Source organism: Temnothorax curvispinosus, unplaced genomic scaffold, assembly GCF_003070985.1.
Source record: "Temnothorax curvispinosus isolate PA1 unplaced genomic scaffold, ASM307098v1 QBEX01012734.1, whole genome shotgun sequence".
NCBI lineage: Eukaryota > Metazoa > Arthropoda > Insecta > Hymenoptera > Formicidae > Temnothorax > Temnothorax curvispinosus.
The window spans coordinates 118,781-132,770 of NW_020222514.1; the positions used below are offsets into that span (position 1 = coordinate 118,781).

The 13,990-nt window shown below is 41.8% G+C and overlaps 1 protein-coding gene across 1 annotated transcript in view; it reads right to left on the reverse strand.

Moving 5' to 3' along the window:
* Nucleotides 1-367: 367 nt before the first annotated feature.
* Nucleotides 368-13,990, reverse strand: part of LOC112462729 (inhibin beta chain) — a 26,714-nt gene continuing 13,091 nt past the window's right edge. Inside the window, exons 3-6 of the mRNA XM_025028665.1 lie at nucleotides 4,785-5,005; nucleotides 3,942-4,170; nucleotides 2,930-3,107; nucleotides 368-2,763 (exon numbers count right to left, since the gene is read on the reverse strand). Of these exons, the coding sequence (XP_024884433.1) occupies nucleotides 2,523-2,763; nucleotides 2,930-3,107; nucleotides 3,942-4,170; nucleotides 4,785-5,005 (869 nt within the window). The 3' untranslated portion in view covers nucleotides 368-2,522. The remainder of the gene's footprint in view (nucleotides 2,764-2,929; nucleotides 3,108-3,941; nucleotides 4,171-4,784; nucleotides 5,006-13,990) is intronic.

Below are 13,990 nucleotides of genomic sequence, written 5' to 3' on the forward strand. Positions count from 1 at the left end.
CTGACAAAAATGTTTATCATAATTGTATGCACCGGTCTTCATGGATGCTTCTCACAAACTTCATAACTATTTTTTATTTATTTTACATTGATGTATGATTCTTTCGCAGAACAGAATTGAAATGATCACTGCAGTGATGTTAATGCATCATAAAATCTAATTGTCTTGTACAAAGTATATATTGTTAAATGTAGTCAACATACATAATAAAAAGTTCGTACTCTTATTAATTTACAATTTTTTACAACTCCTCAATTTTTTTCTGACTTTTACTCCTGTTAGGCCCGATTGTTCCAACCTGTTGGTAAACTAACTAATAGTTAAATCATATATATGTCTTTGTTCATCCTTTACATTAGACAAAGATAGACATATGATTTAACTATTAGTTAACTTACCAACAGGTTGGAACAACCGGCCCTTAGGGTCCTATAACCCCTTAATCACACACCGTTCTTCACCCATCGCAATTTACTTTACATCGCCGATCGAATACAATAATACGTTATCGCGCTGTTCACACCCGTTGATTTTCACACCACATTCGCCGTTGTTGTCCCTCCGCTGTGTTCATTATCGTTACTTAAGCTTTATCGTTACTTTGATAGTAATTTAGTAATAGTACGACGATACCTTAATAAGGCCCAGTAAGGCTGCGTGGGTCGAACGTGACATTCCCACGAAAAAAATTTTATTTATATCTTTAAGTTTTTTTTCTTTCTTTAATTCTTTTCGCGCGCGTCGCTTTGGAACAATAAATCACGTTGACGCATCACGTCTCGAAACGCGTTCGATGAACTGATGCTTTGGAAAAAAATGTATGCCGCCACTCGAAAATTGTCGTCCAATGTTTCAAGGCATCTTTCCCCCCGTTCCTCGTTTATTGTCGCGTTATTGTTTTTCCGCAATTATCGATTAGTTCATGCATATTTTCCCTTTTTTTTCTCTTGTAATTTCCCGAATCGTTTTCTAATTTTTGACAATCTTGCTGTTAAAAACGTAGCAATTAGACGTATTTTCGGTATACGCATTCCAGCGGACTTTCGCGAGTTCGTTATACCTATCAGCGAAAATACAAACGGCACGTTTCTTCTTTTTTATTCAGATTAAGGAAAATTGCAAAAACTGCTCTTAACGTTACGGTACGAGATATCAGGAGTGTGCGGCCTCTCTTTTCAATCGCGCGTACTCGAATATTGTCATATATTTTTGCATTTAGCGGATTATCGAATTGTTGGTATGTGTTTATCTGTAAAAATCGTCGAAATATACGCACGCTCGCAACACCCAATCGTAGTTCTAGGGCCAACCTTACGCTTAACAATATAATTAATAATAATAATAATTTTTCTCTCGCTTCTTTTGAACTTATGGGGTACTTTTCATCCCGCCCGTCTAGTTTCCAATCCCCGACCCCGGCACTGGATTTACGTCTACTTATGCGTATAGGTGTGTCGGTGTATATGGCTGCGTATGCGTGCGTGCGTACGTGTGTATTATATATTTATAATATATAATATATATATATGTATATTTTTTGACTTTTAAATAGCATTTTTATTACTTTTTAAACCGTTACTTTCGATACTTTCACAAGTTTTGCATAAAAAACAAGGCAATTAGAGAGAGATTGAGATTCTTTCTCGTCTTTATACTTAATGCGCGTGCGCGCGCGGCGCTCGTACGCGAATATTCTATACTTCGGTTGAATCACGTATGTGTGTATGCGTCCGAGAATGTATATATATATATTTATATTTATATAATATATACATCTTATATTATATGTATAATCGTAAAAGTCACGTCTTTTACTTTCAATCGTTTTAATTATTCTCTCATTTTTGCTCGCTCTCTTTCTCTCATTCTCATCACGCAACTAATAAAGAAAGACTAAGCTCTTGGGTAAGAATACCGATTCTGAATAACTCTCTCGCGTATCTCTTCTCTGCCTTTTACGATCGCGTACAAATAAACCGGAGAGATATAGATAAATATATTATATGCGTATTGTAAACGACGCTTTGAAACCGAGACGCGGCCGATTCTTTTCTTCTCTCTTTTTCTTTACAAATTACCAACCGGTAAGATCTAATCTACGTACTCGACCGTTCTATATTTTGTATATATATATATAGAAAGGCTAATTTTTGTTATTTTATCACCACGCGCTCGGGAACGCAATCGCGTCGATGTGTGGCGTGTAAATCTAGCAAAATTACCTAGTTCTTTTGACTATCTTTGCATACCGTCTACCCTCGGGCGATCGTTTTCAGGAAACCGTCCACGCGCGAACTACTCTTCGAGCTCCGCGCGCTCGATCGATTTTCGGCTCATCGACGTTCCTGTTTTCTAACGCGAGACGAATCTCGCGGAGTTCGGACGGTTTCTGGACCGATTTGTCAGACCGAGTCCGGACTCGCGGTTACGATTCCGCGATTACTTCTTTTTCTTTTCTTTTTTACAAGGCAGAGCACGACGATTTTCTCTCGAGCGTGCTCTTTCGTTTCCCTGTCGCGTTTTTAAGGACAACCACACTCGTCCACCACCATCTTCGGCAGGTCTCTCTTGATAATGTTCGAGTCCGGGCCGTAGTAGATTAGCGACATGGGCGAGAACTTGAGAGGCGCGCAGCACGGTTGCATGCCGGCCAGCCGGTCCATCTTCCGGTATTCCTCGATTACGTGGGTATAATAGTTGAGAAATGTGTCCGGCGTTCTGTGACCAGCCGCGCAGTCTCCTCTACAGTAATTGGCGTAGTATCTGTCGAGAGAATCCGTATTAGCGTATCGATAGCGACACTCGTGTGCGTTAAAATGTCTCGAAATAGCTAGGTGCTTTCTTTGGGGAATACATCGCTCGAAAATTCATTATTATCCGACTGATTATAGGGTTAATATATTATTTGCATTACGAATGGTTTACTCACCCCTGAGGAGCAATAATCCAATCGTCCCACCCAAGCTGAGAAAAGCTGACATAGAACCTCTGCTTGCAGCACTGACCCTTTATCGCGCCGCTGCACTCGATTGCCCGTCTCCTAACGCGCTTCGCGGCCGCTGGATCAGTACGCACGACTAGAAACGGTCTATCCGGATCGTGATCGCCTGAAAGAAAATATTCTAATTACAGCACGCTTCCATATGAGACTAAAGTAGTGATTGTGTTATAAATAATCGTGGAACGTTACTTGATCGATCATGCAGTAATATCTTTCGACGACGCGATTGATCAGAGAATGCTTCAATCTTCTCGAATAAAACAATTATTGATCTCGCAATTATCTGATTGAAAGCTAGCTAAAGTTGAAATCCTACATGTGTTGCAATATAGTAAAATTATTATAGTAAAAAAAGTTTAATATTAATTTAGGATAATTAGCAAAAATTTCTGCGCTTGTTTGCAAGATAATATTTACAAGAATTTTCCAATCAACGTACTGAGAAAAAAAATTTATTAATCCCAAAAAATATTTAGTCCGATACTAGCAACTAAATATTTTAGGTATTTTAAGTAAACATTTTAAATTAATTAATTCTTGATTAAAAAATTTTAAAGGTTGACACGAATGCATATACTTTTTTTAGTGCAACTTAATAATTGTTGAAACAACCAATGTTTAGTTAACTAACTAACATGTTTAGTTGCTCGTATCGGACTAAATATTTTTTGGGATTAACACTTTCTCAGTGCGTAAAGATCAGGTTGGCAAACTTTCTATATCTCCCAAATAGTAAATATTTTAAGTTTTGTGCGGACCAAGAAGATATAAATATTCATTTAACTTATAAAGAGAGCAAATTTTTTATTGACGAAATTTAAAATATATAAAAAATTACACGATCAATTAATACAAAAATAGACGGTCGTAATTTGCCGACTCCTGAATTAAACGAATGAATTTATCGTGAATTTTTTCTATGACTTTCTTCGGGAATTACCTTTTGGATTTAGGGACGACTCGATCACGTGCGGCGAGTGCCCGTCGAAGGTCGATACGTGGACGTGCGAGCCGCATCCGCTGCAGTCGACGAGCAGCGTCAGTTTATCTTTCGAGTAGTTCGTCGTGTACCATCTGCTGACGACCTTCGTCACGTCGAATTTCTGCCAGCCGAGCTGGCCGACGTTCACCACAAGAGATGTCACCATCTCTAAGTGTTGCCCGAGTTCCTGTAGATTGAACCGCTTATTTCAGATAAAGAGAACTTTATTCTAACGTAATATAATAATTTCGTAAGACTGCATTAATGATTTTGTGTGTGTGTGTGTGTGTCCTAAAAGACAAGGACGTTGGAGTAGTATCTTTTCCAAAATAATTAATTTGATTGTGAAAAGTATTTCGATTGTTAAACAAATACATTTTTGGATTTTTTGTTGAATTGTGGGCCGCAATTAATTACAGTTAAAACGAAGGATCACGCGTGATATTAAAACTCTGTTATTAGAAATTTGCATGATTCCGCAAGGATGACTGATCCGCACAGTCATTTAGGCTTGGCGAACCTCTACCGAGAGGATCCGAGCTCAGTACACTGCATATACTCACATACATTTACACCTCATATATACCCATACACACATATTTTATAAGTAATAGATTCACAAATTTGAAAAAAAGTAGAAGATATATCTGATCTAAGGAGAATAAGAAAAATGAGAATAAAAACTAGACCCATACACATATGTTTGAAATGAGATGGAGCAGAATAGCGGAAGCTAAAGCTCATTTTTTATTTATATTATTTAAAAAAAAAAAGATCTTTATGAAATTATCGATAGATTACCTTGCCTCGAAGATGCGTCGTGTTACCGCAGTGCACTCTAAATACCCAGAGAGTGATATTTCTTTGGTTTATCTGACTGTGACGATGATGCTGATAGTGATGGGCATGCTTGAGCTCAACTCTCGCCCACAGAGTGGCTCTTTTGATTCTCAGAGGTTCCAATGCCGGTTCGCCGCTCGCCATTGGGAATTCTAGCAGTGGCTGGCCGTTCAACGTGTGCCCTGTAACAGAACATGAATATTTTAATTTGGGAAAATTAGATACAAAATTCGGCGGAATTAAATTTGTTATTCGATTTAAATTATCGTAATTTGTAGGATTCTTTGGTGTTCTAATTCGAGATATAGATTATATTTAAAAAATGTTCTCCACATGTCGTAACAGAAGTACGAGACTAAAAGTTTGGCAAAAATATTATTTTTTTGCTGAACTGGTAAATCTCGTAAATATTCTTGTTTGAATAAATTTTTGATAATACGAATCATAAAGGGAGAGAGAGAGAGAGAGAGAGGAGAGGGGCAATTAGCATTTATGAAGAAAAAAAATTTTGAAAATAAAGCGTAGACTGACTATATGCATTATGTGCAACGCAATGTGTGCAATTGCTAATTTCCGGCGTGTTCACGATAAAAATGTCGCGTCCGCATGGATAGATTTTTCCAGACTTCGTCTTTTTTCTCTTTCCCCTTTGCCATGTACTAGAAATTACGCGCCGGACTTCATTCATATACAGGGTGTCTTACAACCTTCAATCTAAAATTTTACGACAGGCTCCCTGTTGATATTTCCTTGAAGAAAAAGTTCATCCCGGAACACAGCATATTTTTCAAATGTTTTACATTAAACCTTGATAATCAAGCTCTGAACTGAAATTTTAATAAATCAGACTTTCAGGTTCTATCGTTTAATCATGTATATTGTTATTCAATCAAATTGTTAACATCCTGTTCAATCGCGATCCAAAAGCTACCTTCGTCAAAACGAGGTCAGAGAACAGCTGGATTCTCAATCTTATGATATAAAAAAAGAAACTATAGTGTGCCTTTATGTTTCAATTAAGAGAAAGTCCGCTTCTAAATTGATCCTAAAAGAATCTAATCATTGTAATTAAGCTTCGCGCTTCCCACAACCACCCTTTATGTACGCGCATACACACGTAAACACACAAACGCGCGGTACACGTACACGTGCTGCGTTCAACGCTCGTTCACTCGAAAGCGCCGCTTCTCATCTCTCTCTCTCTCTTTCTCCCTCTCACTCGTGGAGAGATGTACGTGTGTACACCTGCTTGCGTCTGTGTGGCGCGCGTAGAGTGAAAGCAGGGCGGCTTCATCCTTTAACGGTTTGGTGAGTCACGGACCAGGGTGGGTAGGGATAAGCACAGGGTGTCTGCCGCCCGTCTGCCTTCTGCCTTTCACCGCGCACCCCTTCGCCGTAACCCTCTATCGCCACCGCCACCGCCCCCACCGCCGCCACCACCACCACCCACCCGCACCCTCGTCTCCGCAGTCAACTAGCCGCGTCGCTGCGCGCGCTACGACGGCCGATATACACGCGATTATATCGCCGTTCGTCGTCTTTGCGATTGTAATGACTCGCAATGACCGGTAACGTTACGCGAAAATTCCCATGTGATAATTGCGATCATTCGCGAATGATTCGACACATGATAACTGTCCGCGATAAGGCCTCGCGAAGACTCGTTGCGATTCGCAGTAACTCGCAACAGGGGATTATCATCCTACTTGTACTGCATTAATGTTGTATATTTTGACAAATTTTCTTAAATTTTCTAACTTTGAAATGTTTCAATTAGAATAATGTCTATCTATCTATCTATCTATCTATTCATCTCTACACACACACACACACACACACACACACACACACACACACACATCACACACACGCACACGCATACATATACACTATATAGAATAATATTTTATATATATTATATATAATATATAATATTTCAGAAATTATCTTTTTTAGATTATGGCCTATTGCAAAAGCATGTAAAGTTGCGAGAGTAGATTTAAAAATTAAATTGCATCAAGGGAAAATGGAGTAATGCCAAAAATGACAGAACTATAAGAGAATTTAATTTCAGCAGAAAATTATAGGAATAGTCAAATTTAAAAAGGTAAAACGTAAATGAAACGTTATAATATTGCAGACGATTCTAGAGGAAAAGATAAGGAAGGTTTCAATCGATTTTACGAAATTCAGAGAGAGCACAATGGAATAATTTCGTAACGTTCTCGTCCTTCGCGAAGGCACCACGCCCGAACATATTCAACTCGATCTTCCTTCCTTTAGGAGATGGAATCGAGAGCCAACCAGAGCGGTGTAGTTTTTTGATGATAAAATTGTCGAATAACTGTACGATATTTCAATTTTACGAATATTTAGAAGATTTAAATTAAATTAAATTAAGCTAAACTAAACCGGACACAATTTTATTGTTTAATTTTATTTATACATTTATTAACTTAAACCTTCTATTCCTATCAAAAGCATAAATATGAATTATTATCGTAGATACGAGCATTTATCTTCTTTTATAATATCTCTGCATTTTAAGAATTATTATGAAGGCATTTGCGTAGCAATACATGATATATCTATACCTATAGTTTAAGATTTGTTAACGTTTCGCATTATGAATTAAACGCGTCCAACTGTGGAACAGGGTAACTTTTTTGTCTCATGATTTAGCGAGAGGAGATTGAGGCGGATATGCGGATGTGGAGGAAAAAGCGCGATATAAAACGCGGCTCCAGAATGCTCCACGTCCTTGGCACATGATCGACAACAAGACTAATACGGATTTTTAGTGGCGGAATACTTGTAGCACGATCGCTCACAAGACGCCGAAATTACGCGTTGGCTTCCCAAACTGGCGTCCCTCCTTAGCGCACAGTGTCCCGAAAGTCGCTCATTTTTCTCCGATTGCATCCGGACTGGGAGACATAACGCTTTGCATGAGGATTAAGATGAAAAGAAAGCGTCGTGAGTTTCACGATGGCCGAATGGTTATGTCACCCCTGTATATCGTACTCCCACAAAATTACAACAACCGCGACCGTGAATTCATTTCTCGTTCTCCACATTTCTTCCTCCACATCTTCCTCTCGTCTCCAAGCGATCGTCGTACCAAGTGTATGTTTAAGTCGTAAAAACTTAATATCTGTTACTCCGGGCAAAAACATTCTTACCAAAATCGCCATGTTTGTTGGTTTACATCTTTACATGAAATGTTGGAAATTTTCGACAGGGCACTTATGGCACTCGGTCACTTATTCTTCGAGACTCGACATCTCGATATGATGTACTCTGTCTCGACTTTTCGCTCTCCGTAAAGAATCTCGTATCTTTGAGCTTCCGCACGCTCCTTTACTGGGCTCTCTTTTTGGGCCCTCTCTCTCTCTCCCTCTCTCTCTTTTCCTCCCGCTCTCTATTTTTCTCTTTCCCTCTCTTGCTCTGGGTCGCGTGTTCTACATTTTCGTAGTTCGATTTTCTAACGGCCTCGCTCGAGTTTCGAGTGCGTCGTCTGTCGCACATTTCGAGGTCGGTACATCGGGTGGTACTTTTGCCCCCCGTGCGCCGCAATGCGACACCACCACGGGAATCTGCGCCCGGTTCTCTCTTCTCTCATCGCACAGGGGCGACGAGACTTTTTTCTCCTACGACGAATATCATTCGGAATAAATTTCACGCGAGAGGTCGTCAATCGCATGGCACTTTTTTTTTGTACGCGTTTAACGTTGAAGCAGTAGAAGCCTCAGCATCACGCTTCAATAATCGCGTTTTTCCCAATACATTAAATGTTCATTTATCTTATAATTTCTAGCAACATTTTCGTAAACGATTGTATCTCGATTTAGAGTCTTCTAATCGATTAATTTTTGCTATAATTATAAATTGAAGATGATTTCAGAAAAACGAAATTATTTGCATGTCAAATTGGGTTTTGCCAAAAGTGGCAGAGTTACTATAAATGTAAAAGATGATACCGATCAAGTACAGCGTGGCTCCAGATTGTAACGGTGCAGAGTAAACGCTATCGAGCGAATCAAGCTATTAGCATGGCCAAGGTTCGAGTGTTATAGGCCTTATATCATGTCTATTATGTCCTCGATGAGGCAAAATTTTCCGAGAAACGCTCTAAGAATAATCTCACAATACAAAGGATACGTAGGAAACCTAGGAAACAGAATGGAATTTGAAAATGCAAAAGAAACTTCAAGGCTACAAAATAATCTTCCTAAAACACCGAAGGATCGCGATGTAGATTTAATCGATCATTCCGGCAACAAAATAGGTCCATAATTTTCGAGGATGGGGTGGTTAATGGGGTGTGTTGTAAACGTGTGAATCTACAGTGTGTACGAAAACAACGCAGCCTCGTAGTGCATCGCAACCGCGAACGTTAAGTTTAGAAGGAATGACGCTTCCGAGATAACGCGGGTCGTTATTGTTTCTCGAAATAGGTAGATTCTTAAATAATCAGATCTAGCTGGCATGTTATAGAATCGCGAATGCCACGAGCGGCTCACTTGGCTTCGAAAATGATTGGCAAGCTCCTCGTGACCTTGCGTCAAATAACTGCCGCGAGATAACTCGCGTCGTCCTACTTTTGAAATTTTCCCGGCGGCACTTTCTTCCGAAACCGTCGCTTAAGAATCCCTCCGAGATTTCCGCGTTCTCTAATTTAATAGAAAGCCTTTTCATTGGAGGTAGTGTACGGGGCGACGTGGGAAAAAAAATCTCAGGACTTTTCCGAGTTTAGACCTTAGATATACGGCTCGAGATTCGTAGGTCCTCTGGATTCGTCCTGGAGAAGCTGATATATCGTTCCGACGTCTTTCCGCGCGTCCCCTTCTCCCAGAAACGCACACAAAGAGACAATCCAAAACCCACCCCTGCTATTTGAGAAATATGCTTTTTATGGAAATTAAATATGATCGATTAGGAAGAGCGAAGAAATATAAATTTTGAGATAAAAGAAAAATACAAATTATTAAAAAGAAACCTTTCTTTTATCATGATTATTTTTATAAGGTCGAAGACAATTTTTCTTTAGTGGAAATATCGAGGATGTGGGGATCGCTTATTATTTAATTTGTAACATTATAATTCCTCGTGACCTAAAGCATAAATTGTGTCGAAAGAAAAGAGATTTTTTATGATTTAAATATAATATATTCGCCATATGGCCTGCATATTTCATATTGTCTTCTGCTTTAAATAATATTATTGAATCCAAAATGAGAAAAAAAATTTCGCACGCGTCCCTGTCTACTTCATATTCCTCACATCGGTCGCGACCGCGTGTAATCGGGGTTAGCGCGATCTCTCCCGGTGGCGGAGAATAAATTTCGCACACGCGCATGTCAGTAAGGCAAAGTAAGGTCTTTCCGTCGCCAAGTTGTCCATTTGAAACGCGCCACGCTATAGGATATCGAGGAAAAGGCGCGACGGCACCGAAGGAAATCGAGAAAACGTCGCGAAGGATCGAGGGTCGGGGGATTGTGGTCGGGAAACGAGAGGATCGAGAGGATGAGGGAAACGTTTGGGAAAAGAAAGCGACGTTGCCGACGTCGACCTGGCAGTACCTACCGAGTTGCTAGAATCATCCCGCCAAGTGTGTCTGCGAAAGAATGAATTACCGCAGTTAAATCGGGATCGGTTTTCAGCGATATTAGGGATAAGATTAGCTTGGTTTAGACTAAGGCTAAGGTTAGACTAGATTTTGAGACCAAAATAAAGTTAAAAAATAGAATCAAATCAAAATATTTAAAAGACTGTTGCTTAGAAATCGGTAACAAAGGCGCGATATCGTTAACAAATTCGAAATTGACAATCGAGAAAATTAAAAGTGAATGATGAAATGTGGAAGACATTACAATAGTCACGTTCAACGAAAGATAGTATTATATTAGCGCTTAGATTAAAGATTTCACTAAACACTCTTTAGCTTATTTATGCTTGACAATCTTTATTATGCTAATGAAAACGGCGTACATACTTAGGAACTTATTGTTAGTGGATCGTTGAGAAATGTTCAACAGAAAATTACATAATGGCAAAGTTGCTTTCACCGTCGAAATCAGGCAATGACTTTCAAAGACGATTGCTCAGGTTCTATTTTGACGAAACGCGCGGCGATATCAAGGGCGGTATGTTTCCGCCGTCGATACGCGAGTGGATCCCCGACGAAGCGTCGGAGACTATAATTCTTTCGCGGGAGAGAAATTGGGAGGAAAGGGCGGCAACGAAGACTATCCGAGGATCCGGTCGAATGTAAGCGGCAGCTTACATAGTTTGTCACTGACAACTCGCCGACGAACGAGATTTTGGTCCGTCCTTGGAGTCGGGAGACGGAGAGATCGTCGGAGATAGGATGAGCCTCGAGGGATAAACACGAAACCCCCCGCTTCGAAGGCCGGGGAAATAGCGAGAGAAAGCAGCGATTTCTAGGACAATTCGCGGCCGTCCCGATGTATCGAGACGCGGAGACGAGAGGAGAGATCGCACATCCTGTCGTACGAATCGGCATCGTTGCGAGGATCCGCGGCTGGATGAATAAATGAAGAAGCACCACCCGAGCAAGCCCTACTCCGCCGTTTCCCAAATGAGTCGGTCCCGCACAAAAACTGCTGAGGCGACTTGAAGCCAGACAGCAAAACGGAGACGACGGGCGCGGTGGTCGGAGATAACGGCAAGGCTTCGAGAAGAATTTTCTTTCGCGTACTTTCATCATCCGGGTACCAGGAATCTTCGTAAGGACAAATGGTGTACCATGGTCCCCTAAGATAGTGGTTCCAAAAGTTCTAGTATACAACGTATCCCTCCCCCCCCGCACTTTCTTTTATCTGCAGACTCTTGAGCCGATCTCGAATCGATTCTTGGCTTAAATTTTGCAGCCTCGACAACCTCTGGATTATAATGGAACGAAAATTTAGAAGGATCTTTTTATTTAATTAGGTATTTTTAGCTTCGAGAGACTTTAATAATTACAACGATAGTTAATGTCGAAGTTGTTTAGAGAATACATGACGAAATTGAATTTAATTGCGAAAAGGTTGAAGAACGAATCGGATAATCATTTCGGCCGGACTCGTATTTGAAAATGATCGCTCGATGGAACGGACATCGGATCGATCGCTGGGACGGAGGAAACGAATTCGCGTGGACCAGCAAAGTGCATTAGACTAGATCAGTGCGGTAGGAAGTGGAAGTTTGGCTCGAGGTAAGAGCGATCCGCGGTAGGAGGGCGGAAGGGGGATTACAACTGTTACCGGGAACGAGAACGAACAAGACAAGGGGGACGGGGTTGTAACAGGAAGCGAGGAGATTGCGGCTTGAGATTGATGAAGAGACGAGGAGAATGCGATTTTTAAGCATCGCTTAAATCGGGGGCGCGCTTAAGGGCGGGTATAATTTCGTGGGTCCGGGGAGTGAAGTCACGCGGAAACGGAAGGAAGTTCTCGCAGTTAGGGCGCCGCGTAGGAGAGTGATTATTAGGGCGGAAAGCCGGAAGTTCGTGAGGTTTCACGGTGAGTTCTCCTACTCTCGAGGGCGGTTCTGCGGGACGCCGCTCGAGTTAGGGCCTCGGAGTTCGAGATAAGTTATCCTAGCGATGTGCACGGTAAAACGTTACATTAACCGACGACGTATGCGGAAACGGTTGCGTGCGCGTGATTACCGAGTCCAGTAATTATTGTCGAAAGCGGAGTATAGAAAGGGAGTTCGATCGAACCTCGCGATGTCCGCCGCGTCGCCGCGGACGAAGAAAACGCATGGTGCACCCCCGACGTCGTCCGTCGATAAAGCGTTTAAAATAATACCGCGTTCTCCACACACACATGCGCGCGCGCGCGTTATATGGATAAAATGCATATACATTCTAACGCGCAAAGATCGCGCGGTATTGTCACCAGATAAGAAGTCCAACGAATAAGCCCAGTGTGAATCTAATTACAGCGCGACATGTCACTGACGTGTTCCAGACATAGTACCACGTATACAAGCGCGATATCCGACTCGCATCGTGTAGGGCTGAGGCGATTGACCGTAATACGACCAGTCAAATAAGAGGGTCAGATATAGCCAGTTAGTAACCCTGATCCAGATCTATCGCCACGTGGTCGCTCGCAGCTACGACGTTACCCGTTGTTTAAAGCACGTGTGACGTATTCGCGTGATCATATTACGCGGTAACGCGTATCCCCGAATCCCGCGCTTTTACCATCCCAGCCATCCCGGCCATCCCGGACCTGTAGGCCGTCGTCGATCGACTCGATCGAGCGACGATCTCACCCGCGCGTCGTTTCCCCGTTGAAGGAAAAATCGACGGTGTCCGTCGTCGCTTTGGGTGTGGCTGGTGCGGTTCAAGCTGGAATCGCGACCTATGCGACTGAGCTGTCTGATCTGCGCGTAGAGAAGAAGCGAGTGGAAACGATCGAACAAGGTCAGACGTTCTCTAGTCTCGAAATTACGCGGCTGTCTCGATTTTCTCAGGAGTTACCTTGTACAAGTGTATACTTAAACGGAGCAACTGTCAAAGAGGGCTACGGTAAAGGTTCTTTTTCTTTTTTAATCGCGCAGTGTTCGATAGTTAGGTGTTATCGCGCGCTCGCGAAGTATCACTATCTATAAACTGAATGATTTATTTGCAATTTGCAGTTTTGAGAATCGGGAATTATATAGAGATTCCCAGCAGGGAGAGTGGAGGAGTTGGAACGGAACAATGAATTACGCTACGCGTTTTACGCGAACGGGGTTGCGCGATTGTACACAGCAAGACCCCGATACTACATTAGACGAACGTGCATCGGAGAAATTAAAGACAATGCCAGGAAAAAGATACGACGGTGGATAGCACGCGGGGTAGAATGCGGGAAGGACAAGCGGGGAGTAGAGAGAAAGAGAGAAAAGGATGAACTCGTAGATAAATAGAGAGGTCGCGTAGGCAAAGGGAGAAAAAGCGACGGAGGGCGGAAGAAGAGAGCGGGAGAGGGATAAGAGTGTAGACGGAAGGGAAGTACACGGAGGAGGACAGGAGGGAAGAAATGGGGAAGAAAAGGAAGGAAAGAAGAAGCACGAGAGTGAAGACGCGAGACGATCGGGAAACATACGAAGGGAACAGAGAAAGAGAGAGAGAGAGAGAGAGAGAGAGAGAGAGAGAGAGAGAGAGA